Raw genomic sequence first — 27344 nt, 5'->3', positions numbered from 1 at the left:
GTTCTTTATGTTAGAGCAATTCTATATTATTAGTTAAATGTGATGACTCTTTTTAAAATGCAAACACTAATATGACATTTTAAAGGGAAAATGAAGAGTGAAAATTTAAAAGAAAAAGGAAATAAATGGAATAAAAGTGCTGTGATCAAGAAAGTTCACAATTTAATCTGATGTCCTGTATGGGTGATGAACTGAAAGCTGCTTGCTAGCTAGATCCATGGACAGAGATTTCTTCAGTTTGAGAAGATGTGAAAAATCAGAGGAGAAACTATATATTGAAAAGAGCCTTGCAAACAATTCTTCATTGGGAGATGAGGCACCAGGGAGGCATTTCTTCTGCACTCCTCTGGACTCAGGTAAACCTGAGTGTGAAATCACTTAGAAAGAAAATCCTCAGGAAAAGTGGCAATGCGCGTAAGACATCTCTGCTTTAGACTCCAAATTAGATAAACTGACCTGTTTAAAAGGAAGACCGGACATGGCTTTGGGTTGCATGATCCATGCAGAAGTCAGTGCAAACTAATGGAAGAAGGTTTTCGCATTAGTCAAAGAAAGAAAAACATCACTGCAGTAGAAACTGGAAAATGTGGAAACAAATGGCAGACACAAATTGTGCAGCTGGCAAGTCTGTTGGAGGGCAACAAAGGGAAACACCCTGTTTGCTTTGTAGAAAATGGCTCCCTGAAGTTTTGATTTTGGCTATCATAGATGACTCTATTTATTTGGAGAAAGTTTATCAAATCCCTCTCAGGCAGCAATAAATAACTCTTTATCAGAAGCAAGCCTGGTAATTTTTAGAACACCCTATAAAAAGGAACAGACAATTTTCATGGCAAGAAAAGAAACCTAGTGTTTTGTACAAAAACAGGATTTCCCTAGACCAATGTGTCAGCCAAACAACCCAGGCAAAACAGCAGGAGCTGATTCCACTTAAGCATTTCTATATGTTACTGGGAACAGAGGGCTCTCTGTTATATCTTGCAAAGCTGTGCATTAATGATGAGGCTAAAACCCTTTGGGGAGACAAACTTTTATCAAAATTAGCTATGGAATCAACACTTGTAGATTGTGTGTTTGGAAGATAAAATAGCATTAGATGGCAGTAGCTGAAACACCCCAATAATCGTGTTTTGCTGGATCTTTAGCCTCACTTTGAAGCCCCCAATCTCCCCTGACATGAGAATCTGCCCTGTTTGAATGGTGGTTGTCGATACTGATCAGAATGTTTTATTGTTACTAGGCTTCTCTTTAGCCAATCAGCGGCATGCTGGTTTGGGAAAGGGTTGAAATTTACCTTTTTTGTTGACGCTAGCCCCAGCTCACTTTACCACCACCTCTACCCTTCTTCCTTTCTGGAAGTGGAAGGCAATCTTTGGATTTGCAAGGAATAAAGGCAGGAAAGGCAGGAGAGTACCACACCTACATAAGGAGAGAGCTTCTACAACACAATCAGAGAGGGGAGGGGATATCTTGGGGGAGGTAAGAGGAGCAGTAAAAACAAGGGGAAGAAGGAGAGAAGCAGGAGGAATGGATGACTGGAGAGGAGTAGAAAAATGGGAATAATTAAAATTTGAATTGCAAGCTCTTCCTTTCTCCCCTCCTCCCGGTTTTTAAATCCCATCCCTCTCCTTTACAAGCTATTCATTTGGGGAGATTGGCTTCAAAATTCTCTGCCACCATTCTTCCATTTTCCTCCCCCCCCCCCAAAAAAAGACCAATTTTTTTTTAAAAAGAAGTAAGAAATTAAGTGGTCCGGAATCTCGACCATGAGATAAATTTACAAACAAAACAATTTGCAAAGGTATCTTCAACTGATGGTTCAACATTACTGGGTTATAGTAACAAATAAAAAATAAATAAATAACAAAAACAAATAAAACCTAAATGTATTTAACAAATTTTAAAAAGCTTGCTTCAATAACAAGAGAGAAGACACATTTCTAGTTTTGTGAAAAATATTTTTCTTATGAATAAATGGTCTGTACTAAGGTGACAGCTCTTCCATATTGGAGAGAGCATGCTATTTTTATGCTTTTTAACATTCATGTTTTTAAAAAATGCATTTAATAAAAGTTCATAAAATACAATTACCAGCCAACATTAACATTCCTACTCGTGTTCAGTATGACCCAGTACAAGGAAGCATCCCAGTTCAGAAAAATACTTAATCACATGCTTAAATGCAGCATTGAATAGGAATGGGTTTAAACACATGTTTAAGTGCTTACCTAAGTCAGGGCCAAAGCCAGTAAAGCCTGTATGTGACTACTGGAATAGAGACATGAATCTTACTGATCACAAGTCGGGTTATTTTGCTAGTTTCCATCTTTGCTTCTAGGCAAGGTAGTGAATGTATCTGAATCACTTATATTTTAGGCTCCAGTTGCTTTATCGAGGTCTCTTGGGTATGTGTACACTTCAAAAAAAGACCTGCGGCAGCGAGTCTCAAAGGTCAGGTCAACTGACTCAGGCTTGTGCTGCGGGGCTAATAATAGCAGTGTGGGTTTGAGCTGGAGCCCAAACTCTGAAACCCAGTAAGGGAGGAGGATTTCAGAGCCCGTGCTCCAGCCTGAGCCCGAATGTCTGTACTGCTGTTTTTAGCACCGCAGTGCAAGCCCTGTGAGCCTCACTCAGTTGACCAGGGCTCTGAGTCTTGGTCCTCTGGGGGTGGTTCTGTGTACGTGTACCCTCAGTGTGTTGGTTGCAGTGCTTTTTTCTACTTTGCCTGGGGCTTTATGCTTTTTGTTTTGAAAAGACAAACCAAGCACAAAGCTGTTACTGAGAGTGCTTACTTCCCACAATAGGTCAGAAGACATAAGAACATGGCTCATCTTCTAGAGTCATTGTTCACATCAATGTTTTCTAAGAATATCTTCTTCCTCTTAGTTGCCTAGAAAGTTAAGAAGGTTGATGAATCAGGTTCAAAACATACATGTCTGTGCTAGAAGTTGATGTATCTGGTGCAATAGCTGACATATCAAGTCTACTTCATGATATTTGTTTCAATTAATGTTGTCAACAAACAATTTATGGAAATTGATTCAATAGATTTGTTTCGAGTGAGGAATGGCTTTGTTTCAATTAATGTGCTATATATCTTTCCATATAAACTGTATCAGATACATTCTATAATATGTTTATTTCCATTTATTTTTATAGATTTTTCTATGACACTCATCATTGTAATAGTCTTCCAAAATTATCAAAAAAACATACCAGCCTTTGCAAAAATCTACTAACCTATCCTTAAAATAAACACAAATATGCACAAGGCCCCCCTCATACAAGCACTCTCAATACATGTAGGTACACACCGGTGGTACTTTTCTCCCAATGTGCTCAAACATGCCTGCAAATTCTCACCCTTGGGTATCTTTCCCATGCACACCACCTCAGATGGTCGTACTTTCTCTCATTAACATACACTTCTGCACACACTTTTCCCTTCAGACTGATATTTCACAGCAGTTCACACCATATTGCATACTGTCTTGTACACACACATTTCAAACTTATTTCTCTCAGAACTAGTCAACCAGCCCATCCCACTGATCACTTACTACTCAGTTCCTGACTCTGTCACACACACACCCCAACTAACCTATTTAGGCTGTACATCACACTCATTCACGGTTCACTTGGCCCCAACTCAGCAATTTTCTTTCTCCCATAACAAACCTAGAAATAGCTGTCTTATTTCTTATGAATACTATGCGTACCTTTGTGTGTTTGTTTATGATGGACTACTTGCTATTGGGTGAGATCAACAGGCAACCAAACAGGAAAGGCAAAAAGAGTGATCTAGATAAGGAGCATCCAAGCAAACACTTAAACAATAGCCAGGTTATTAGCTGTAAATAAGTTATCTCTCTGGTGCCAACAAAATAAAAACAGTTGTTTTGCCAAAGCTGAGAGGAGAGAGAGACAAAAGACATTGTCTAGTTAAAGGATTCACTTTGTAGAAAGCAGGGGGAGGAGCGAGTGGATTGTCAGTGAGATAGATGCTGACACTGAGGCCATGTATACACTACAGGTAGTACAGTGGCATAGCTACAGCACCATAGCTATACCACAGTAACCCCATAGTGTAGAAGCAGACTACAGAAAGGGAAGGGGGTTTTCCATTGCTATAGGAACTCCACCTCCCAGAGCAACAGTAGCTAGCTTTCTTCCATTGATCTAACTCTGTCTAAACTGAGGATTAGGTTGGCTTAACTACAGCACTCCGTTGTCTGGAGTTTTCACACCCTTAAGCGCCATACCTAAGTTTTAAATGCAGATCATGCCAGAGACATGGAAGTGCTATAAGACAGTCTGCTCCACCTAATCCAAAGATGGAGGAAACTGGGCTAGAGGAACTTTCAGAAGCTGGCAAGGAAATATTAAAGTATAAATAAGACCATGCATATAGGCCTTTTTTTGTTTTAACCTTTTGCTCTGTGTGTTCTGTACCTTTGGATGAAGCAATAAATAACCCTTTGCTTTGACGAAGCTGTTTTTGAATCACTGTAATTAGTTGCTGTCACAGGCTCCCAGACTGAAAAGACTTACAGGCCTCATATCCAGATGGGCCTTTCAAGTTAATAGAGTTGCAGCCCACAGATCCAGTCCAAGAATGGTAGAACTGCTTGGTTGTGCCCAGAGTGAGTGCACCTGGAAGCCAGGTCTGTCACCTGAGGATGCACTCAAGAGAGACTGAAAGGTGTCTAAAGTTTGCCCTCTGGCATCCTCAACTTAGCAATTCTCTTCTCTGCTTCACTTCAGAGCTGTAGCAGTCTCCTCAGTCCAGTCAGCCTCTCATGCCTACAGTGGCTTTCTCAGCACTGCTACCCCCAGCTGGTTTGCTAGTAATCCCCTGAAGGCAGGTGCCTTATCTCTCCTCCTAGTGATCCTTTTGTAGCACTAAAAGAAAAGGAGTACTTGTGGCACCTTAGAGACTAACCAATTTATTTGAGCATAAGCTTGCGTGAGCTACAGCTCACTTCATCGGATGCATACTGTGGAAAGTTTAGAAGATCTTATTATATACACACAAAGCATGAAAAAATACCTCCTCCCACCCCACTCTCCTGCTGGTAATAGCTTATCTAAAGTGATCACTCTCCTTACAATGTGTATGATAATCAAGTTGGGCCATTTCCAGCACAAATCCAGGAACGTGGGGGGGGGGGGGGAGGTAGGAAAAAACAAGGGGAAATAGGCTACCTTGCATAATGACTAAGCCACTCCCAGTCTCTATTCAAGCCTAAGTTAATTGTATCCAATTTGCAAATGAATTCCAATTCAGCAGTTTCTCGCTGGAGTCTGGATTTGAAGTTTTTTTGTTGTAAAATAGCGACTTTTATGTCTGTAATCGCATGACCAGAGAGATTGAAGTGTTCTCCGACTGGTTTAAGAATGTTATAAATCTTGACATCTGATTTGTGTCCATTTATTCTTTTACATAGAGACTGTCCAGTTTGACCAATGTACATGGCAGGGGGCATTGCTGGCACATGATGGCATATATCACATTGGTGGATGTGCAGGTGAACGAGCCTCTGATAGTGTGGCTGATGTTATTAGGCCCTGTGATGGTGTCCCCTGAATAGATATGTGGGCACAGTTGGCAAGGGGCTTTGTTGCAAGGATAGGTTCCTAGGTTAGTGGTTCTGTTGTGTGGTATGTGGTTGCTAGTGAGTATTTGCTTCAGGTTGGGGGGGCTGTCTGTAGGCAAGGACTGGCCTGTCTCCCAAGATTTGTGAGAGTGTTGGGTCATCCTTCAGGATAGGTTGTAGATCCTTAATAATGTGTTGGAGGGGTTTTAGTTGGGGGCTGAAGGTGACGGCTAGTGGCGTTCTGTTATTTTTTTTGTTAGGCCTGTCCTATTACCAGCTGGAGAGTGAGTTTGGGGGGGGGGGGGGGTGAGAAAACCTGGATTTGTGCTGGAAATGGCCCACCTTGATTATCATACACATTGTAAGGAGAGTGGTCACTTCAGATAAACTATTACCAGCAGGAGACTGAGTTTGTGTGTGTGGGGGGGGAGGTGGGTGAGAAAACCTGGATTTGTGCTGGAAATGGCCCAACTTGATTATCATACAAATTGTAAGGAGAGTGATCACTTTAGATAAGCTATTACCAGCAGGAGAGTGGGGTGGGAGGAGGTATTTTTTCATGCTTTGTGTGTATATAATAAGATCTTTTAAACTTTCCACAGTATGCATCCGATGAAGTGAGCTGTAGCTCACGCAAGCTTATGCTCAAATAAATTGGTTAGTCTCTAAGGTGCCACAAGTACTCCTTTTCTTTTTGCGAATACAGACTAACACGGCTGTTACTCTGAAACCTGTCATTTTGTAGCATTGTTTCCCTAGTCACAGTAGATGAGCTGGAATTCTGCTCAGCCCCCTGTCTTGCTTATAGAGATTTCCACTGGAACTTTGGAACCTCCCTGGACGGGAAGGTGTGTGGAGTGGCCTGATGGACCCTGGTTACGGGAGGAGGCTGGGGTCAGCTGTGAGAAGGGGCAGCAGAGCAGGATTGTCCTGTCCATTGCCTCAGCCATCTTGGGGGGAAAGGAAAGAACAGATCTGGTCAAGGAAAAGGGTGGGTGGGGTGGAGTCTCAAAGAGTTGTTGATCTTCACTTCCTTGCCTTTGCTATCTGTTTCCACACTTGCTCTAGTGCTGAATTGCATTAGAGTGGAGCTCCCAGTATAAGTCTGACTGTGTAACAGTTTCAATTGCACTCATACTGGCCAACAGCTGCAACACTTGATACACTTTGTCCACATTTTTAAGAAAGCTCAAATTCTCTAGAAGTTGACAGCATTAGTCATGCTCACCTGGACAATTTTCTTTTCCATCACAGGGAGAGGTATTTTTCAAGTCTGCAGTAGTATCTGAACATCTTATGTGTGATATGAATGTTTTACAACCATTATATATTTGACATCTTAATGTACACAATTACTGTCAGGGTGTAGCATGTCTACTATTCTCTTATTCTGTATGTAAGGGCAATTCATTCTACTTAGGTGGTTCTCTGTGTAATCTGATGGTCTAAGGTGAAATTTGCACATAGTAGTTCTCATTCAAAAACAATTGAACCTCATTAACTGGCTGTCTGAATCAAGTGCATAAACAGTGTAAGATAGAGAGAGATTATTTATGAACTCAGAGAAGAAGGCATTCTTTATATAAGAAATACTACACAATCGTTGCTGCAGCAGTTAACTTGAGTTACTTCATTTCAGCTAGCCTAGGTCAAGTGCAAGCAGCAACACTGAGAAACTCCTGAGCTATACAGAGTGATTGGATTAGCACCACAGAGTGACTGAATTAGCAGAATGATTGGATTGGCAGCTGAGTTGTTGTTGTAACTCAGGCCTGGTCTACATTAGAAAATTAGGTCAGCAGAACTACCTTGGTCAGGGGTGTGAAAAATGACCTAAATCCCTGTGTAGATAGTGCTAGGTCAACAGAAGATTTCTTCCATCAATGTAACTACTGCCACGTGGGGAGGTGAATTACCTATGCTGGTGAGAGAATCCCTCCCATCAGGGTAGGTAGTGTCTACACTGAACCACTACAGTGATGCAGCTGTGCGATTGCTGTGTTTTAAGTGTAGACATACCATCAGGCTGCTGTATCTCTATTGCATTATGAGCTCCAGAATCAGCAGCACTCCAGCTTCCACCCACCCTCCCTGATGGGCCAGCTAATGTAAAGCTTAACTTAACTTGAGCTAGAGACTTTTTGTGTGGACTGGAGTTGGGTTAGGTGCACAACTCGAGTTATTCTCAGGCTAACAATGCATTGAAGACAAGCCCTCAGTGGTGTTCTTTTCTGCATTACCAACTAATTTGTAATGTAAAAGACAAAAAAAGCACAAGAGGCTAATTTCAGGAGATGCTTCTAGGATGGTCTCTAACATACATCAAAGTATGAAGAGCTTTCAAGAGAAACATTAGAGTATTCTCTTTGGTAATCCTGGAATAAGTACACCATCTGTGCCGCTTTTATTGAGCTTTTAGCTTTCTCTTGAGGCACTTGGCAACATGCTATGTCAACCTGATACCAGAAATACAAGGTTTCAGAGTAACAGCCATGTTAGTCTGTATTCGCAAAAAGAAAAGGAGTACTTGTGGCACCTTAGAGACTAACCAATTTATTTGAGCATGAGCTAAGGTGCCACAAGTACTCCTTTTCTTTTTTCAGAAATACAAGAGTCGATCATCTTTACCCAAGAGTTTTTATAAAGTTGCATATAATGCTTTTAAAAACAGAAATAGGAACACAAGACTGAAGTATCTCTTTCCAATGAATTTTATTCATGAAGATCTGTAACAAAGTAAGCCTGTTTCACATGAACTATCAAATGTTAAGGAAAGTGGATTGCAAAAACTTGTATTTTTACTCATTTCCATTTTGTCACCATGAGGTTAAAAATGAACTTGACATTTGCAAAACTCCATGAAAAGGAATTGGTTTGTATCTTTGGCATTATGACATAGTGGGGCTATAGCTGACCCCATGTTAATTTGTTCAGGTTCCATAACAAAAGTCAGACTGCAGTTAATGCTTCCATGGAAAGGCTTTTATTTCTAACCCTTTATGCTCGCTAGTTAAAATTGCATATGAATCTTATATTATGTTTCTTACCCCACAGAAAAAAAGTTTGTTAATGGTATCATTTCAGCCTAGACTCCTTTACATTATCTCAATGTACATAGAGAGTATATTTGACTCAGAAGAGTCTAAATTTATCACTACCCATTGTGCTGCCTTACCATACGAGCAGAATGATGTGCGAGCTTCAGTTAAGAATTTTCTTGCTTTTGAATCTTAAGTCAAACACGTAATCAATTCCAGTATATTTCTTTGGGGTTTAATAAAGGAATTAGTCACAATGTTTAGATATGGTTGTAATTATTGTATATGTAATTTGATTTAGAAGAAACATCTATCTCCTAAAATGTGTAAACCAGAAAAATGCTTAGCAGCAGCTGAGCTCCTGCAAGTTCTGTTAACTAATCAGAACACTAAGTCATCTCTTGACTCCCACTGAGTTCAGTTGTAGATGCAAGAACTCAGCACCTCATAGAATTCAGCCTTGTGTTTTCATGTGTTAATTTCCTTACTCAAGACATTCGCTGAGCCTGAAGAACACTGGCGTGATGTACAGTAACAGCTCCTTGAGAATACATACTCTGTATCAAGGCCTACTTGGTGTCTAGGCTATTTGATAGTGCCAGGGATTAGTTGAAGACTGTTTAGAGGGTTTTTTTTTTTAATTTAACCCTCCACATATTATTTATTACTACCTTCTGTTAGTGCCCACCTTGTGTGAGGTGCATACACACAAAGGAAAGCAAATCCCTGCCCCAAAGTTCTTACAATCTAAAAGGTAACACTCATAAATTGAACTCTGAAATGTTTATGCCTGATTTAGATAGTGAAAATAGTTTATAATGGACATACTGACAGACCCTTAACTATGAAGGCACGACAGAGCATCAGTATAATTCATCTCTCACAAGGAATGCTTTTAAACTGTTTATTGGAAATCTATTAAATATGACAGGAAGACAGACTGAGATCTATTTCTAAACATGGCATTATAATCGGTACATACACTAATTAAGAATGGCTTACAGAAATGTTGTCTGCAACTCCCATCAATTAAACAGAAATGTTCAATAAACTGAGGGGGTGAAATTTAGTAATTTCAGAAGCACTATTTAATACTGACAGTACATTCAGCATGCAACCAATTTTTTTCAGACTCTTGATGGAGTGAATTTCTGTACTTACATATTAAACTTTTTTCACAAGAAGTTAAAGTTAATTGCCATGTTTTTGTTGTCTTTTAAGTATGCATTGAACCAAGGGCTGCAGTCTTATAAAATGAAACATCCATCTACAAAACCTGAATGACAAGCTTGCTATTTAACTTGTACCATTTCCTTGACACCCTAACTTTAACATCTTTTGAGTGGATACTGAATGGTACAGATTGTATTGCTGTTACCAGATTCTACTGTCTTTAAATGTGCTCTTCTGCAAACAAAGCAACAAAACAAATTCATGTTTTTATTTTTAGATGAGAGCACATGTATATTACATGCCATAAGCATCACTTAAAACTGACACACCTTTGAGCCCGCATTTTTTCTTCCCTTCATATTCAAGTAATGGAGAGTTACAGGAGTTGTAACAAGTATCAAACTACAACATATTTCTGTGCTCTGTCTGCTTATAAGAAACGCCACTCATCTTAGAACTAACACAGACCTACTGTTAAACCACTTTCTTTACTCTGAATTTTTAACATCAGAAATACTAAACCATGTTTATTAAAAACTCTATTATTATGTAAATTAAATCCATGTTATTTCACACTTTTCCTTTTTCATTATTTTGATGTGTCCGTAATTTTGTGTCTCTGACACACATTTGGGCCTAACAGATTGTGAGCTATACATAAATGAGGGCATATTGAGTGTGAATTTACTCATTCATATATATTCCATATGGACACACAATAAAAAGGCACAGATGTACGTACAATTTGCTTTTAGTTTTTATTTATTTAGATGTTTACACTCATGTTGTAAAAATGAACACCCATCCTTTGTTGCAGGTGCTTCTTCCACACTTTAAAAAGAGACTCCCCAACTATCTGCCATTGCCCAAAAGTGAAAATATAGAATAACCCAGCAGTTGAAAACATATTTAAGATCTTGACAGTCTCCCATACGAGTCTTACCAGTCCCTCATCACTACAGAATATAAATGAGCCTTGCAGCATGCCCTAGAGATTGATAAACTAGACTATTATGGACCTGGAAGGAAAACAAGTTCCAAAGTAACACATTTGCTTTGTAGTCCTGAGCACAAAAGAAGTTTGAATAAAATTTATATTTATTATTTATTTATTGTATATATGATCAGACAAATTTCTTGGCTAGAAGCCCCAGTCATTGACCAGGACTCCATGGTGCTTGGCACTATACAAACACAGAACAAATTCTATGTTACGCAAGCTAATAGAATTAATAGTAATATTAAAAAAATCCTTACGTATCATTGTGATGTCATTCATTGAAGCTTACAGATAATCAGATAAAGTAGTTATAAGAACTTTGTCTTATTTATTATAGGCAAGGCTGATAGCATTGACTATTATTAAGGTTGCTCAACATTTCCTATTATAAGACCATGTTTTCAGTTGATTTAACTTTGCCAGACTTTAACTGTTTGAGCTGAAATTTTCCATACTGGGTATCCTCAGGCTTAATTTGGCTGGGAAATTTCCGCCATTTCTGAGAACAAAGCTAGGGGAAAATACATTGTTTTGCCCTTGTTAAAATTGTTTTGAGACCTATACTTTGAAACGTTTTACTGACTCCAGGCTTTGGAGCAGGGACTTGAAGTTCGGAAGGGAGTGGTCTTTTTATCAGGGATGTGCCTCTTGTTGTTCCTATGAAAATCTGCCCAAATTTAGTGAACTCATTTGAAAAATTTAACTTTACACATGCTCAGTAGGGACTTTTAGCTCTAACAGCTAAAATCTCCTCAGTGAGCATGCTTGAGCTTCTCACAACTCCTAATGTTGACTGGACTATGCGTGCACCATCTCCGCAGAACAACTGAGCATGCTCACAGCTCCTGTATGTGACCAGACCAATGACCTAAATATGATGGGAGGCTGGGACTGAACCTCCCTGCTCCTCCCACAACCTGGGCTTCAGCAGTTCTCCTATTCTCTGTGCTAGGTAGTGCCACTGAGCCCTGGGTAAAACTTACTCCTCCCAGGGTTCCCAATCCAACCTCCAGGGTCATAGACCCCTTCTTCTTCCCTGGCACAGTGACCCCTCATGGTGTCCATCCCCAAAGACTGGCTGAGTATGCTCTATCCCCCAGCTCCTGGTGCTGACCAGACTGTGTATATGCCATCTTGGTAGAGCAACTAAGCATGATCCATCACAGCTCTGTAGGGCTTCAGAAGGGCTTTCCTTGTAATGGCTGCTTCCAGCTGCTCTGAGTCAAACCTGGGCACTGGAACTGAGAAGTTCCTTCTCCATTTTCCCTGGGAGCCTGTCTTTTATGCTCTTAATCACCCTTTACAGGCACCCAGGGAAAATGGAGAAGGAAGCTGTCAAGGTTTCCTCCCCACTCTGAACTCTAGGGTACAGATGGGGGAACCTGCATGAAAGACCCCTTAAGCTTATTTTTACCAGCTTAGGTTAAAACTTCCCCAAGGCACAAATCTCTGTTTGTCCCTGAACTGAGGTATGCTGCCATCACCAAGTGATTTAGACAAAGAATCAGGGAAAGCATCACTTGGAGTTCCTATTCCCACAAAATATCCCCCCAAACCTACACCCCCTTTCCTGGGGAGGCTTGAAAAATAAACAAGGTGAGCACAAACCAGACCCTTGGGTTTGTAGGACACTAAAACCCCACTCAGATTCTTAAAAAACAGAACTTTATTATAAAGAAAAAATAAAGTAAAAGAAGCACCTCTGTAAAATCAGGATGGAAGATAATTTTACAGGACAATCAGATTCAAAACACAGAGGATTTCCCTCTAGGCAAAACTTGCAAGTTACAAAAACCAGGGATAATCTAGAGCAGAGAGAATACATATGCACCAGCAGCAGACACAATTTTCTACACTCTGGGTCTTAGTGGCTCTCCCTCTCCCCCAAGTCTGGCACCTGAGGCGCCTGAGTTCGCCTCATGGTAAGGCCAGCCCTGCAACCAGGGTATGTCTCCTACCTTCTCTTTGGTGGAACCTGTCAAAGGCATGCTCTGGGTAACCTGCCTTTAACTACAATGTTCTAAGAACATAATTTCCTATATATATATATATATATGCCTATCTCCTTACATATTATCTATACATACATTTCACAAAGGTTATGATGACCAGTGTGACACATATTTTCAGTAGAAACTTTACATGATACTCTTTGGTGAACTAGAATATAAATTCCAGACCCAGGGGATCCCTGTAACTCTTGTGCACCCGTCCATTTAGCATCAAGAGGTTCCTGGGTCACACACAATGCTAAAGAATGTTGATGAATTGTCTAATTCTGACAAAAAAATGTTTTGTTGAAATTTTTCCGACCAGCTCTAATCATTACCTTGGCTGGTTTAACAAGCAGTAGTGCTGAAGAGGAGTGATTGTGAAATAAAATGGAAAGGGGGGGAAAAAGCTGAAGCTTTTAGACCTAATCAGTAAATTGGCATGTTCTTCATTTTCCCACCCGTTTTTTGTGGGAAAGCGTTAATGCATTAAGCAGACTATAAAAACTATAATTGTACACCACTTATTTTCTATTGTCTCGTATATAGTCTAACCAGATTGTATCTTTTCTTTTGTGGGACATTCATCATGCCATAACCCTGTCTTTGGTTATTTGAACCTGATGAAAGAAGCACATACTTCTGATTTCTTCTTCTCTTGCTTAACTTACTTAAGCAATTTCACATCTTTGACATAGTCTTTTGCTGTCCTTTCTTTTTCCCCATACCATAAAAAATAGTAAGGAAAACAGATGGGCTCCTAGAGAATTGTTTAGATGTAGATAATTGACTGCCTTAAAAATTAATGCTTTAAAATGTTCTCTTTTTTAAAATGAAGGGGACAAAATTGCCTTCTTTGGGACTTACTCTAGCCTTCCACAGGGACCCTGTCTCTCTTTATTACCCTTCTGCTCCTTCCACATAGTGACTGACTGACACTTTCTGTTTCTTCCTACACACACTGTCTGGACGCTATTAGTGGGCAAACCCCCTGCAGCTCCTACAACATGGAATAGCTTTTTATAGCTCTCTGCCTCTCAAATTTATATCTATTTTGAAATTTCATCTGCAAACATCTATATTTACTCCCTTACTTGTACCTTTTAGTTTTTCTCTTTCCCTGTTCTCATTGTATATTTTAACGCTGTGTTATTTATTGAGGGAGGATGGAGGCCTGTCCCATAGTTTGAGAACTGCTGTACTAGAGCATACCTTTTAGAAAAACAACTGTCTTATTTCTGTAGATATGGAAGTCCAAACTTAAAAAAAGAAATGTAAATGAGTCCTTTATATGAACAGACACATTTATGATAATGACAACAAATGTAAACTCCCTACTGTTCTGTCTGCCAGCACTAGATTATTTTGTCATAGACAAATGATCACTCACATGCTTAATACAAGTATAATTTCTCTCACACCTAATTTATGGGAATCTGGTACTAGGCCTTATTCATATTAGAATAGAGCAATGGTTAAGAAATAGGCCAACTAACTCTTTTAGCATGACAAATCTGGTGCATAGCCAGAAATAACATTAAGAAAACACTGTATAAAGGCCAAAGAGACTGTTCTTTTTTCGAACTAAACATGGAAGGCATAACTAAAGAGGTTTCTTAGGCCCAATCCCCTCAGCCCCTGGAGTTCACTATACTAACACCTATCTATGTGAGGCATTAGAGAGACAAGGTGGGTGAGATAATTGGACCAACTTCTGTTGGGGAGAAAGACAGGCTTTTGAGCCACTCTACCTTGAGTGGTCCCTTACAATATGTACTAACTACTTATGCTAAACAATCTGTTCCACCTTGCATTTAGTCGTGATGCTGGGAGTATATTTCCCAGACCTGAATAAGAGTGCTGTGTGACTCAAAAGCTGGTCTCTCTCACCAACAGAAGTTGGTCCAATAAAAGATATTACCTCACCCAACTTGTCTTTCTAATGTCCTGGGGCCAACATGGCTACAGCTACATTGCATACCTACATAGGGTAGTCAGACCCATATAAGCCAAGAAATATAGCTTTCCTTTCCTAAAAAGTTTGGGAGTTTCATTTGAACAAAAATATGCAATTAGTTGCAATTCAATCAAACTACCCATACTATATCTTGGGAAGGATTTATGGTTCGGTGAGTACCTTCCTGCCACTTATAAAGGTACAAAAAGATAGATTGATACCAAACAGTAACCTTAGAAACACAGAATGCTAGACTCTTATTTACAAAAGGGTTTCTGTTTCTTTTGAAAGCGCATACACATGTCAGGAACTAAGAGAGCTCTTGTAAGGAATATTTCCACCATATGTCCCATAATACGTGTTCATGGTGTTTCTAAACTGAGGTAAATTTAGTTTCAAATCTGCATGTATTTATCAACAGGTATTATGTAAAGTCCAGTACTCTGCTTGTGCACATATGTCTCACAGCTGGTTTTATAAATGGCTAGTTGTACAATATTAACATATTAGAGATCAGTCATAGAATCCTTATGGTGTATTGTATTTTCTCTTCTCTCTGACACAAGTAAGATCCACAATCCGATGTTTGGTTTCTGAAGATTCATAGATTCTTATTTCTCATTTGTTTTTTCTCTCTGTCTACAAGGATATTTAAATACAGCAAACTAGTTTCTTAGCCCGAAGTTGTTTCTACTTTTGCTGTAAAAAGCCAGTAACATTCAGAATTATACCTTGAAATGTTCATGTTTCATGCTTAGTGAATGCACACCCTGCTAGCTGGGCCCAGGAACAGCAAAGACACCTGCAGGGGGTGGGGAAGGGAGATCTCAGCCAGGATCAGCTGTGGCTGTGTTCCAGGTGCCTCTTCTTTCCCCCAACCTTCACTTCTGTCAGGTGGGACCTGCTGCTTCACTTCCCCCAAACTACTTGTTTGCCCCCATGCTGCATGGTGTGGGGAGGAAAAAGAAGGAAGTTACATGTTACATCTGAGACAGTCCAGGCCCTTGGCTGGAGGAGTTGCTACAGTTTAATAGAGTGGGCGACTAATCAGTGTTAGAATTTGGGTTGGGGATGTATACAGGTTGCTTCACAGGCAGGGGTTTTCATTGCAGGATCTTTGTTTCAGCCTCATCTTTAAATTAGTTACTGGATCTCCTGTGATGCAAAGGCATGGCTGATCGTCAGCTTTGGGATCTTGAAGGCAAAATTAGCCTTCAGGATCCCAAAACTGACCCCACAAAACTGCTTTGTGGGCTTTTTCATCTTCTTCTATATATTCTAACTTCTAATTTGCTTTTTCTCTCTGTCTACAGTTGATAGAGTAGGAAGGGTCCTGTTGAGGGCTGCGTAGGTGATGATCCCAGGAACTCACATGGCATGGTGAGGGGGTATGTCTCTATATTTGGTGCAGCTTGTGGGTTTTTCTTCCACCTCCTGGAATACAGAGGGTATGATTGCATTAATTAACTTTTTATTACATGCAGATATTATCAAATGCATCTTTTCCATAGGCCAGAAAGCTGGGGAGCCACCTGGGCCGTGGCCCAACCATTTGGCACTATATATACCTTCAAGTCAGCAGCACTGCTATGGGTACCCGCATGGCCCCACAGTATGCTAACATTTTTATGGCTGACTTAGAACAACGCTTCCTTAGTTCTCGTCCCCTAACAGCGCTACTCTACTTGCGCTACATTGATGACATCTTCATCATCTGGACCCATGGAAAAGAAGCCCTTGAGGAATTCTACCATGATTTCAACAATTTCCATCTCACCATCAATCTCAGCCTAGACCAATTCACACAAGGGGTCCATTTCCTGGACACTACTGTACTAATAAGTGATGGTCACATAAACACCACCCTATACCGGAAACCTATTGACCGCTATACTTACCTACATGCCTCCAGCTTCCATCCAGAACATACCACACGATCTATTGTGTACAGCCAAGCTCTACGATACAACCGCATTTGCTCCAACCCCTCAGACAGAGACAAACACCTACAAGATCTCTATCAAGCGTTTTTACAACTACAATACCCACCTGCTGAAGTGAAAAAACAGTTTGACAGAGCCAGAAGAGTACCCAGAAGTCACCTACTACAGGACAGGCCCAACAAAGAAAATAACAGAACGCCACTAGCCATCACCTTCAGCCCCCAACTAAAAGCTCTCCAACGCATCATCAACCTACAACCTATCTACAACCTATCCTGAAGGATGACCCATCACTCTCACAGATCTTGGGAGACAGACCAGTCCTCGCTTACAGACAGCCCCCCAACCTGAAGCAAATACTCTCCAGCAACCACACAACAAAAACACTAACCCAGGAACCTATCCTTGCAACAAAGCCCAATGCTAACTCTGTCCACATATTTATTCAAGTGACACCATCATAGGACCTAATCACATTAGCCATGCCATCAGGGGCTCGTTCACCTGCACATCTACCAATGTGATATGTGCCAGCAATGCCCCTCTGCCGTGTACATTGGCCAAACCGGACAGTCTCTACCCAAAAGAATAAATGGACACAAATCTGACATCAGGAATCATAACATTCAAAAACCGGTAGGAGAACACTTCAACCTCTCTGGCCGCTCAGTAAAAGATTTAAGGGTGGCAATTTTGCAACAGAAAAGCTTCAAAAACAGACTCCAAGGAGAAACTGCTGAGCTTGAAATAATATGCAAACTAGATACCATTAACTTGGGTTTGAATAGAGACTGGGAGTGGCTGGATCATTACACATATTGAATCTATTTCCCTAAGTTAAGTATCCTCACAACTGCTTGTCAACTGTGTAAATGGGCTCTCTTGATTATCACGACAAAAGTTTTTTCTCCTGCTGATAATAGCTCATCTTAATGAATTAGCCTCTCACAGTTTGTATGGCAACTTCCAGCTTGTCTGTATGTGTGTGTGTATATATATATATCTTCTTACTATATGTTCCATTCTATGCATCGGATGAAGTGGGCTGTAGCCCATGAAAGCTTATGCTCTAATAAACTTGTTAATCTCTAAGGTGCCACAAGTACTCCTGTTCTTTTTGCGGATACAGACTAACATGGCTGCTACTCTGAAACCTGTCATTTGGCATTTGGTGACACTCTGGCACTTCAGAATTTCCCACTCATCTTCTCCCATTGGCTCCCTCTGAGTCTCATTCTCTTCCCTGACGTGCCATTACTGGGTTGCCTGGGGAGATGTTGTGGATGGGAGTGGCTGAAGGGGCACAGGCATCAGATAGTTTGAGCTAGAGGGCGCTTAAATCTGAACCACATGCCACCTGCTTGCACATCCCAGCTTGGCAGGTGAAGCTCCGGCTCCAGGGACATCAGAGCAGCAGGATGAGCAGGAAGAGTCTCCAGACCTTGGTGGTTAGGCAAGTCTGCTGGGACTGCATCACAATGCTGCAGACAGCACCCAGCCCCCTCCCTGCTTGTCCCTTCCTGCTGCTTTGGAGTGGAGCTGGGGCTAGTGTCAGCAGTGGAAGTGGGGAGGGAGTGAGACGGGAGGGGAGGAGAAGGGGAAGGGGCTGCAGAGGAGGGAGCTAGGCAGTTCTCTGTGCTCCCCCATTCCACAGCTCTCTGCCATAGACCTCGCACCCTTCCCACAGCTCTCACCTGACTCCCCTCAATCCCCATCCCACAACCCTTACCAGACCCACAAATAACACCCCCACTCAGCCCCCTGCCCCTGCTTAAACACACACCTGGACCCATCTCCCACCCCCGCAAATAAACCCACTGCCCCAAACCCCACAAAATCTCCTCCTTCCATGGTCCCCACTCATCTCACCTCCCCACCACACCAGCCCCCATCTTCTCAAATAACCCAATCCCTTGTTGCACAGCCCCCAAAATAAACATGCCCAGAAAACATCACCCTGCCAAATCCCTTCTTCAACCTCCCTCTTTGCCCACGGCTGCTCCACTGCTCCTTACTGCCCACAAGGCCCTTCTCCTTCCCACAACACCCAAATCCATCTGCCCTACAGGTCAGTCCAAATGGCCTGAACTCCTGGTTGCACTAAGCCCCCTCTCCCTTCTTCATTTGCTCCAATCCTCTATGACTCATCCAGGAAGCCCCCACAGGGCCTTTCACCCCTTTAGCCCTGGCATCAATATCCCATCTTCACTTTGGAGTGTTATGTGAGTGTGGTGACCTTTTCCCTCTTCCTCTTCTCCTCCTTGTCTTCTTGGATAGGGGCTTCCTGAGAGGGAAGAGGTGGATCAGACTAGTGGAAGTGTGCAGTATACTGTATGGCTCCACAGTCCTTAATCTTTTCACAATGTTGATTCTGTTGCCTCTGTAGATGGATACAGTCATGTCTGTTCTTTGACAAAATTGGCCCAGTGGCTGAGATGCCACCTGCTTGTGTTCACACAATGGGGACCATATCTTCCTGCAGCTTTTGCTGGACCCCACTGGCCTTTTGGTGAATGACTTTTCACTAGGGAACCCACTGATTGTCCACTGATACCAACATATGGATTTAGTTTAATTTCATGTATTTGCAACTGTATGACCCCAGATTACCCACCATGGACATATGTAAAAGACAGCTTTTTGAATTGGCAGGGGGAGTCATACCATTTATAAGGGTAAATCAGTATATGTGCATGTCTTTCTTTTCTGTTAACAGTAAAATAAAATGCATTAGATTATTGGTGGTTATCTTAGGTAGGATTTCTTTTGTTTGGTTTGGTTCTTTGTTGTTTTTATAGCAAGATTGGACTTTCTAGCCTTTTTGATTGCATTGGTTAATCCTTAAAAGAGGGCTAACATCTGATTTATTCAAAGACACTTAGGAAGATGGGAGTTCAGTGTTTCCTGATATAAGAGTTGTCGTGATGTGGGAGATTATAACGTATGTAGTAACCAAGTCAGCAATTTGGGATATCAGTGGAGGTCAGAACAAGTGTGGATACATGTCAGCAGCTTGCCATGCCTGGTAACCACCATGAATCAGTATTGGGGTTTAGATCAGGGACCTGCTGATTCCCCATTGCTGTGATACAATGGGAGAAAAACGTTCTCCTTCTCTTCACACATGCAAGGACTTTCTATTCTAGGACTCTACCTTAATCTCAACGTTCAATTTGTGTATTCGCACAACAGTGTGCTTTGAATATAGGAGGGTATGGGAAAATGAACACTGTTAATGAGATGGCGCTCATTGCTCTTAAATCTGGGAAAAGTCTAATTCAGTATTCTACCAAAGCATTTAATTTCGTAAATATGTTTTATCAGTGTCACTGGCAGTGATGCACTTTTAGCTTCAAAATTAAGAGAGAAAGTTCCATTTGAGTTCATTCCCAAGACCAGTTCCTGTTCACATAGGGTAAACATTACTTATAAAGATGATTCTAAAATTTAATTATTATTTCAAAGCTGTTTTAATGATGTTTATAAATGTTATAAATTGGACATTTAAATGAGTCCTTCCATTACTGTATAATTAAGACTGACTGAAAGTAAAATTACATTTTAATAGCCTTCTCTCTTTTCCATGAAGGCAATGGCAGAACTCCCATTGACGTCAGAAACTGCAGCATTAGGCCCTAAATGTCTCTGTCTTTGTTGTGAGTAATCTCAATAGCAAAATACTGTATCTCCTTACAAGAGTACTGTTTAGCCAACCATTGAGTGGCTGGTACAGTGCTTGTTCCTGAGAAAATGTTTCTGAGCTAGCATAGAGATTTTCATAAAAACTGATAGATATCATAATGTTTTGGCAGATTTTAAATTGCCATTTCATTTGAGAGAGAACTGTATTGCTCTAGCCAGCATCAGCGAACTGTAGTAGCCTTTGTTTTCTGTACTGAGATTATTCACTGGGAACTACACTGAACTTACCTGGACCACTTTGACATGCATCCACATCTAATTATGCTCCAGTGATGCAAGGCCAAGATGATGTAATGGAACATGAAATCCAAGTGAAAAGCTGAATGCGACATTAAGGCTCTTCAACTCTGCTATTTATTATTGCGGCAGAGTTAGCACCTAGATCCAAAGAACAAATAACTTGGATAGTCTCATTGGAATATCAAAGTGGATAACCACAATGGGATGAAAGCTTTCTCAGAGCCATTAAAAATGTCAGGCCAAACACCTTTAGTAAAATGTAGAAGAACTGGAAGAAAAATATGTAGCTGCTGATTATGATGTTGGTGTCAACAAACAATTTGTTTTTAATGTGAGTTATAAATACGTCTCCAACAAATTCTGTTCTAAATGTTGCCACTCACTGTGGTAATAACATAAATACAGTGACTTGTATTAGTGCATCTGTCTCCTCCAACTGATACCTAAGGTGAAGATGTGAGACAAAGGAGAAATAGGTGAGTTTCAGGGCAAGAACATCAAAACTATATATTTGAGCCTGATCTTCCTTTCAGAGATATCCTGGTGCACTGTGTGTGTGTTAACTTCTGTACACATATGGTATAGCTGATTTTACAAAATACTCTTTTACAGTGGTTGCACTTCAAAAGTTTCTTCTGTTTTGAAAGATTCTACCAGTGTGAGATGTTCCTTATATTTAAAACCAGTAGAACCAATAATATTTCTCAAATGAAGAGAAATTTGAGGGCATATAGGGAAATATGTAGGAAAAAAAGTAGCTTTGAGACCAAAACGTATTCTGTTAAGAGCTATGGTCCCGTAATAGGCTTTATTTAAGAGAACGGTATTGTTTCATATATATATATATATGATTTAGTCCATTTTATTCAGAACATCCCATACGCAGAATGTATACTTTTGTTAATTGAGAATTTAAAAAAATATTTCAAATAATTCTCCTATGGCACTTGTTCTTTGCAGTAGACTTTACTGCAGCTGATTATATTGTTTGGGCTAGTTCCAGCCCTGTGTTGGGTCTTCTTTTGCTAGTGTAACCTATGGACAAGGAAAGTCCACTGGAGGGGACATTGTGGCAGAGAGAAGGCAGTCACAACCTTTTCTCTGATAAAGACAGAGGTGATACAACCCAGCTAGTGAATTTCTAAAAGTAGGAAGTGCTAGCTGGAAGGAAGGGAAGCCAAAGCAGATGGGATGTGTTAAATCAGTACATCCTCTGGGGAGACTCTGTAAATGTAGGAAAAGCCTTGGCCTGAGGCCAAATTAGTCTATTCTTGTTCTGGGGAGGCAGCCCTACAATGTATTGCTTACGTTAAATTCCCTTCCCTTCTTCTATGGAAACAAAGTTTCAGAAACCTGGGTAAAAAGAGCCACACAAGCTCTTAAACTCATATAATTTGTTTAGTCTAACTTTAGTATGTTCCTACATATTGTGCTTCTAATAATGAGAAAAGTAGCTAGGCCTATAATAAGCAAAAACAATGTAGACAAAAGAGAACATTGATTTAAGGTCATTGTGTCAAATGCAGCAAAACACTCTGTTTATAGCAGGTCAGGCATGAGTTTACAATTAGCACTAATTACTGCAGAAAAATCAAAACAGCAGCTTTAAGGAAGGACACTTTTCACTGCAAGATCAAAGCCATGTCTGTGCAGAATAGCAAAGCCTCCACTATTTAATTGTACTGAAGTGCTAATTGGATTTTGAGGTGCTTTCATGTGTTCCCCCAATTAACCAGTCACCCCTGACCAAATCCACATAAAAAGAGATTACGAGTTTTTAAAGCTTTTGTCTGCTTGATTTTGGTTGGGTAGAAGGAATGGTGCCTTCTTTCTATGTAAATTGCGGGGGTTTGGGTCACAGTTACTAACTTGCTTGAAATGAACGGATATGGGGCAGAGCAACAATATACTATGCTGTAAATAAATAGTTAACTGGCATCTAGAAATCAGTGGAGGAAAACAAAAGCTACAGCTAAACCTTATATTTATGTTTCTTAGTTTACTGATACACATTTTGAAAAGGGAGATTTTGATGCCTGGGGCAATTCCTGTGATTAGTGAATTGTTTTTTATTTTTGTCAGTGTTTTATATTTTTCATTATGATAGAACTAGCATTGCTTATTTTTAGTATTCATTTTTTAGACATATTTGCAAACTTTTCCAAGCATTTTTTAAATTCTTCAGTTTGTTTTTATGACATATGTAAAACTACTGTACACAATTATTTTAAATTTTTTAAAAATCTTTATTAAGTTATTAATGTTCGAACATTATATGCATATGTGAAAATACAAGAAATATGATGTCAAGACACCAGTAATGCAATTCATGAACCTCAGAGAGTTGGGAAAAAAACCCAGTTTGTCAGTAGTAAAAGTTAGTTATCTAGTAGTCACAAATTGTGAACCTTTTAGGCAAGGGGTGGAGAAATTGCCTCAGTAGTAAGCTGTAGGCATCACCTTTAACATACCCTAAAACTCCGTCTCCAGCTTACAAGCAATACATCTCCTCATCCAGATTCAGATAACTTGCCATCATCCAACCTCTAACTCAACTAAATCTGGGAAAGCACGGACAGTTCACCACACAGATCTGATGAATGTATGACATAAAGCTGAGTTTTATCCAAGTATTTGGGCACTGCAACCCAAATCATCATGCTGTTCCCTTCAGTGACTTCATATACATATTGAACAGGAAGAGTGACACAATGTGAACTCCACAAGAGAAATTCCTAGAGGCAGGTCAATAATTGATCACAAACATTGTATTAGTACTTCTCTGACAAACCATTCTAACAATATCACCTGTTCCTGCCAGGGTCCACAGAGGAGTCAACAAAACCTTTCCATCAGTGATATCTATGAGTATGATAAATGTAGAGTGATTGGCACCCGGGTGAGTCTACCTAGGGTATGAGAAGCTATACACCAAAGCTGTACACAAGTTACTGTGTGCTCACTGGTGCTGCGGTTACCTGTGTGTGTCACTAGGACTTCTGGGGGGCATATTCCATGGTTCTTTGTGCTGCACTAAGCTGAGCTGCTCTAATTCTTTCCCTGTGACTTGTGACAGAATTTATCTGTCCTTCTGGGCACACAGGAAGAATTGTGGGAAGGCATTAGAGGACTGTCAGCTTGAAGCCATTTGGTCTGTGTCCTCATACGAAAGTGGGTGGATTACCAGCCTAAGGGCATGGCTACACTTGCAAATGTAGAGTGCTGGGAGTTAAACCAGCCTTCAGAGACCGCAGCAGGGAAAATGCTGCCGTGTGTTTACACTGTCAGATTCAAGCACACTGGCTTGGCCACATTAGCAGCTCTTGCAATACCACAAAGAGCAGTGCATTGTGGTAGCTATCCCAGCATGCAAGTGGCTGCAACGTACTTTTCAAATGGGCGGGAGGTGGAGTGTGACAGGGAGTGTGTTGTGTGTATGTGGAGGGTGAGACAGTGTGTTTTGAGGGGACTGAGAGAGAGTGTCAGCATGCTGTCTTGTAAGTTCAGACAGCAGCAGACCCTCCTCCCCCCCCGCCCCTCTCTCTCTCACACACACACTCACAACAACAGCATTCCATACTAATGGTTTGTTTTGTCCCGGAGCAGATAAGCATGCCGGCTGTCAGAAATGGAGCTTTGAAGGGGGATATCCGCATTCCTACAGCCAATTCCAAAACAATGAGAAGAGTGGCCACTTGACTTGACACCTGGGCATTTCAGCCGGAGCACAGCAAGCATTATGCTTCTTGTGGAGGTGGATTACCAGGAGCGCTCCAGTTCAGGGTCCAGGTGCTCTATGTGCCTTGCCAGTGTGGACGCATCGGGAATTAGGGCTCCCGGGGCTGCTTTAATGCGCTCTAACTTGCAAGTGTAGCTAAGCCCTTTGTGAAAGTGGCACTCCAACTCTCACCTGTACCACCTCTGGGTCAGCTAACTTGGGATTAAAGCACCTCCAAACTCTAGTAAGAAGCTTTTGTGAGTAGGTGGGAGGGAATTTAGAGGTGACTACAGAATAGGAGCCTGAGTTAACTCTGCAGTGAAAACATATCCTAAGACTTGACAGATGGACACCTGACCATTGTTCATCACTAGGAAGAGGCTAGGAAGTGAACCAACAAGGCTCAGTCTCTGCAATACCTAGGCCAAAACCTGACTGAAAGAAATCAGGAAAATCTGAGGACTCCAAATGGCACCTGAACTGTCATGCCATGATTTTCTCAGTAATCTTCCTGAAATAAGGTGCTCAGTTGGTAGAATTGACAGCACTAACAGATAAGTGTCAAATAACCAATTGCTAAAGGGTTCCTGGTATCCTGCCCTCCCATTGGCTCATCGTGGTTATGAGAGGGGTCTCTCTTCTTTCCTTATTAATCAAACTTTTCCATGTTTTTTACTGAAGACAGATTTTTAAAAGGAGAAGCTGTGTACAATATCGGAACTACACCAACACAAGTAAGACTGTTCTATTTAGTAATTTCACTATAATTACTTTAAAGTGTTTAATTGACTTAACCAGGAACAAGCTGTGAAAATAAACAATGTAAAGACCTTTATTTCAAACAAGGTTTGAGATAAGGTCCAACCCCCCCTCACCATTCTTTTACTTTCTGATTTGACAAAACACGTTCTCCCTACCTCACTTTATTGGTTTTTATATTTCCTTTTCAAAGTGTGGCCACAGGCTCCAACCTTGGGACTTCATAGTATTCTCTCTTGGTTCCTTTTGGCTGATATGAAGGCTGAGCTGTGCCTGGTGGATGATCTAAAGATAAGGGTGGACATACAAGGCAGGCTGCAAAAACCGTAGGTGGCTTTGCACTTCCCGGATTCCTGGAGTTGTGTAAGGGATTTATTAACGTAGGCTGCCTGCAGGCTAACAGCACCCCAGACTGTTGCAGTATCTGACATACAGTATGACTCCATCAGGAACTCTTTAATGACCTGAAAATCAAAAAGGAATCCTACAAAAAGTGAAAACATGGATAAATTGCTAAGGAGGAGTACAAAAGAATAGCACAAGCATGTAGGAACAAAATCAGAAAGGCTAAGGCACAAAATCAGTAACACCTAGCAATGGACCTAAAAGGCAACAAGATGAGGTTCTTAAAATATATTAGGAGCAAGAGGAAGATAAAGGAAAGTGTAGGTCTTCTATCTATCAGGGAATGAGAGTTAATGACTGATAACATCAAGAAAGCCGAGGTGTTTAATGCCAACTTTGCTTCAGTCTTCACTAAAAGGATTAATGGTGACCAGTTACTTAACACAAGTAATATTAACAACCAGGCGGAAGGAATTCCAGCCAAAATACGAAAAGAACAGGTTAAAGAATATTTAGATAAATTAGATGTATTCAAGTCAGTAGGGCCTGATGACATTCATCCCAGGGTATTTGAGGAACTAGCTGAAGCAATATCAGAACTGTTAACAATTATCTTTGAGAACTTATTGAGTTCCCAGTGAGAGTGAGGTCTCGGAGAACTGGAGAAGGGAAAACTTAGTATCTTTAAAAAGGGGAAGAAAGAGGACTGGGGAATTATAGCCCAGTCAGCCTAACTTTGATAAGATACTGGAACAAATTATTAAACCATCAGTTGGTGAGCATCTGGAGGATAAGGAATAGCAAGCATGGGTTTGTCAAGAACAAATCATGCCAAACCAGCTTAATTCATTCAGGGTTACTGGCTAGGGGAGAAGCAGTACATGTGATATATCCTGATATTAATAAGGCTTTTGACACAGTCCACATGACATTCTCATAAGCAAACTAGGGAAATGTGATGTAGATGACGTTTATATAAGGTGGGTGCACATCTGGTTGAAAGACTCTAAAAGTAGTTATTAATGGTTCACTGTCAAATTGGGAGGACGTATCTAGTGGGGTCACACAGGGATTAGTCCTAAATCTGATACTGTTCAATATTTTCATTAATGACTTAGATAATGGAGTGGAGACTGTGTATAAAATTTGCAGATAACATCAAGTTAGGAGGGGTTGCAAGCACTTTGGAGGACAGGATTAGAATTCAAAATGACCTTAACAAATTGAAGAGTTGGTCTGAATTCAACAAGATGAAATTCAATAAAGACAAGTGCAAAATACTTCAGTTAAGAAGGAAGAATCAAATGCACAACTACAAAATGGGGAATAACTGGCTAGGTTGTAGTACTGATGAAAATGATCTGGGGTTATAGTGGACCACAAATTGAATATGAGTCAACAATATGATGCAGCTCTGAAAAAGGCTAAATATAATTCTGGGATGTATTAACAGGAGTGTTGAATGTAAGATGTAGGGGGTAACTGTCCTGCTGTTCTCAGCAGTGGTGAGGCCTCAGCTGGTGTGCTGTGTCAAATTCTGGGTGCCACATTTTAGGAAAGATGTGGAAAAGCTGGCGAAAGTCCAGAGCAGAGCATAAAAAATGTAAAAGTTTTAGAAAACCTGACCTATGAGGAAAGGTTAAAAAAAAGCCCTGAGCATGTTTATGTTTAGAAAAGAACACTGAGATGGAATCTGATAACAATCTTCAGATATGTTAAGGGTTGTTATAAAGAGGACAGTAATCAGTTGTTCTCCATGGCCCCCCCATTTTGTGTCTCTAGTATCCTGGGACCGACACCACTGCAACTACACTGCATACAATTGTTTTCCATGTCCACTGAAGGTAGGACAAGAAGTAGTGGTGTAAGGGTGTAATCTGC

General features: G+C 40.7%; 1 protein-coding gene across 4 annotated transcripts in view; it reads left to right on the top strand.

Annotated features, from left to right (window-relative positions):
* Nucleotides 1-27344, top strand: part of FBXL17 (F-box and leucine rich repeat protein 17) — a 485100-nt gene that overhangs the window by 352563 nt on the left and 105193 nt on the right. The window contains exon 8 of one of the 4 annotated variants that reach the window (XM_073344635.2): nucleotides 25041-25290. The exons of 2 other annotated variants lie outside the window; for them this stretch is intronic. In XM_073344635.2, coding sequence (XP_073200736.1) covers nucleotides 25041-25126 — 86 coding nt within the window. In that variant the 3' untranslated portion in view covers nucleotides 25127-25290. Of the gene's footprint in view, nucleotides 1-16267; nucleotides 16445-25040; nucleotides 25291-27344 lie in introns of those variants that run through there. One more of the 4 variants, XM_073344634.2, reaches the window with a different exon arrangement.

Source organism: Lepidochelys kempii, chromosome 5 (genome assembly GCF_965140285.1).
Source record: "Lepidochelys kempii isolate rLepKem1 chromosome 5, rLepKem1.hap1, whole genome shotgun sequence".
Classification (NCBI taxonomy): domain Eukaryota; kingdom Metazoa; phylum Chordata; order Testudines; family Cheloniidae; genus Lepidochelys; species Lepidochelys kempii.
This window is presented reverse-complemented; position numbering and strand designations above follow the sequence as displayed.